The following is a 2500-nucleotide window of genomic DNA, read 5'->3' as shown; positions in this document are numbered from 1 at the left end:
AGGACTCAAACATGGAAAAGCTTTTCTTCAGACTGTAACATCTGTTACTCCTGTTTTAGACGTGCAGAATGACACAAACCTCATTCAGCTCTGCTGTCCTCACGAGACAGTACTGCAGGCACTTTGATAGTACTGCAGTACTTCAACAAGCTACTGCAAATACTGCAGGTGTCAGGACAGACTGAAGGAGCTGGAGGACAGAGCAGCTGGAGTGTGTGTCCTCATCAGCAGACAGTGTCACACTGCCCTCTGCTGGCAGCGTGAACAGCGTCACACTGCGCAGACAGACCAGAGTAGGGCTGGCCGGTAAAATGATAGCTATATGTCTCGCGATAGACGCGTCATCAATATCAATAAAAAATGTGTTCAATAAAACATTCGATAATTTTTTTTTCTTCGTCGGAAGAAACCTGAAGTTGCGAAGCGAGGTTGGTTGCATGAACAAAGGCACTCATAGGGACGTAATCGCTAATCAGTGAGAGAGACACGCTGACAGCCAATCATCTAACATTATCACGTTCGGTTGCGCCGTGTCGTTTGTCGTTTCGTCTGTCGTTTGCGTCGCGTTTGCTGCTCTGCGAGGAGTGAGATGACAAACAGAAAGCGAGCGCTGCAGCGAGCAAACAAATCGTCGATAAAACAGGGAAAGTCAGCTCAGTATGGAGTTTTTGGTAGTCAGACCAATGTGGTCTGTAACTTATGCAAGACTGTCGTCCCCACCAAGACCAGTAACACCACAAACTTATTGAACCAGCTTAGCCGCGCTCACTCTTTGGAGCGCAGCCGTATTCGCCAACGTCCGCCAACCGCAGCAGCACCGACAAGCAGCTGACCGCCATGCAGAGGTATCTGCTTCAGTGCCTGATGACAAATCATCTAAAAGGCACGAAGACGTAACGGAGGCAGCGGCATCTCATACAGCTAAAGACACGCTTCACTGAGCACTGAGGAGAAGCCAGCTTACAAACAGCTCTTATAATAAAAATATAACTGAACAGTTCATGTATGTTCAGAGGAAGAAGAGCGACTGAAGTTGTTCTTATGTCTAGGCTGGTTTTATAGTTCAGTCAGTGTTACTGTGCTGTCATCATGTTTGTTTGTTTGTTTCTGCTGTGTTTCCAAAACACTGCACATATCTGAAAACATTTTATTCAGCAGAAGGTGAATCAGTTTGTGAACTTTCTGCACGAAACCTGCAGAAAAAAAGTTCTCAGGTTTCTCTGTTTACATTTTTACACTTTGTTTACATTTATTATTTGAGTGTTTTCCATGGTTGTGTTGACGTTTCCTTTCTGCCTCGATAACTGAGGGATTATAATCAGAGGAAGGTTCAATTTAAAATAAAAATGTTTAAATTGAATGTATTTTTCTCCTGGTCCTTATTTTAAATATGTCATAAATAAATATCAATAAATATCAATAATTATCGATATCGACCGATATAAAACACTTATATCACAATAGAGTTTTCAGCCATATCGCCCAGCCCTAGACCAGACAAAAACACAGGAAGGACACAGAGGACAGGCCGGACGGGACACGCTCACCCTTGCAGTGGACTGCTACCGCTCCGTCCGTACTCTCACAGATGTGCAGGAAGCGGCGTGCGATGATGTCACTGGGCGTGCTGCCGTCTGAGAAGAAGAGGTCGTGGTGGTCGAAGCCGGCGTCGGCGAAGCGTTTGGAGTCGTAGATCTTCTTGTTGAGACGGACGACGGTGGTCACGTTGTGTTTCCTGAAGTACGGGAAGTACGATTCAGGGGCGTGGAGAGGGTAACCTGCAGGGGGCGGAGCAACTGCAGGTGTTACAAAGCCACCTCACAGCTCACACTGCTGAGCCTTAACCTCTGTCAAATGAGGACACAGTGCAGGACACGTCTCCACCTTCACTCACCGTTCTCCACTTTGGTTTTAGGATGAGGTCCACTGAAGGCCAGAAACTTCCCCGGGACGATCCAGTTCAGGTCTCCATTCTCCACCCGCTACACGCAGAGACACAGAGGGAGAGGGAGACAGAGAAAGACACAGAGACACAGAGACTGGCTGACAGACAGACAGACAGACCAACCGACAGACAGACAGACAGACAGACTGAGATACAGACAGACAGACAGACAGACAGACAGACCAACCGACAGACCGACAGACAGACAGACTGACTGACTGACGGACCGACGGCTCGCTCTGCTGCGGCGTTTACCTCGTAGTGTTCGTACTCGTCCACGTCGAAGGTCTCAAAGTCGAAGAAGCCGTGCTGCAGGGCCTGAAACACGAAGGCATCACACGCTTTAAGTGAAGGAGCTGGAAGTCATTCTGACAGACAGAGGACAAACTGATGAGACCAGAGGGACACAAAGACCGTCTCCAGTGTGAGTCTTTGATGGTCGACTGAGGACACACAGCAGACCACCACTGGACCACTGAATCCAGACTGATCCAGACCGGGTCCCACTGATCCAGAGTGTCACATCACACAGCCAATGTCAGCAGACATCCAGCC

At 48.2% G+C, this 2500-nt stretch overlaps 1 protein-coding gene across 3 annotated transcripts in view; it reads right to left on the bottom strand.

The window, feature by feature from the left end:
- The window catches only part of cdc14ab (cell division cycle 14Ab), a 17773-nt gene that overhangs the window by 8658 nt on the left and 6615 nt on the right, over positions 1-2500 (bottom strand). For all 3 annotated transcript variants that reach the window (XM_070961450.1, XM_070961453.1, XM_070961451.1), the window contains exons 7-9: positions 2201-2263; positions 1895-1982; positions 1548-1778 (exon numbers count right to left, since the gene is read on the bottom strand). In XM_070961450.1, coding sequence (XP_070817551.1) covers positions 1548-1778; positions 1895-1982; positions 2201-2263 — 382 coding nt within the window. The remainder of the gene's footprint in view (positions 1-1547; positions 1779-1894; positions 1983-2200; positions 2264-2500) is intronic.

Source organism: Chaetodon trifascialis, chromosome 4 (genome assembly GCF_039877785.1).
Source record: "Chaetodon trifascialis isolate fChaTrf1 chromosome 4, fChaTrf1.hap1, whole genome shotgun sequence".
NCBI classification, from domain to species: Eukaryota; Metazoa; Chordata; class Actinopteri; order Chaetodontiformes; family Chaetodontidae; genus Chaetodon; species Chaetodon trifascialis.
This window is presented reverse-complemented; position numbering and strand designations above follow the sequence as displayed.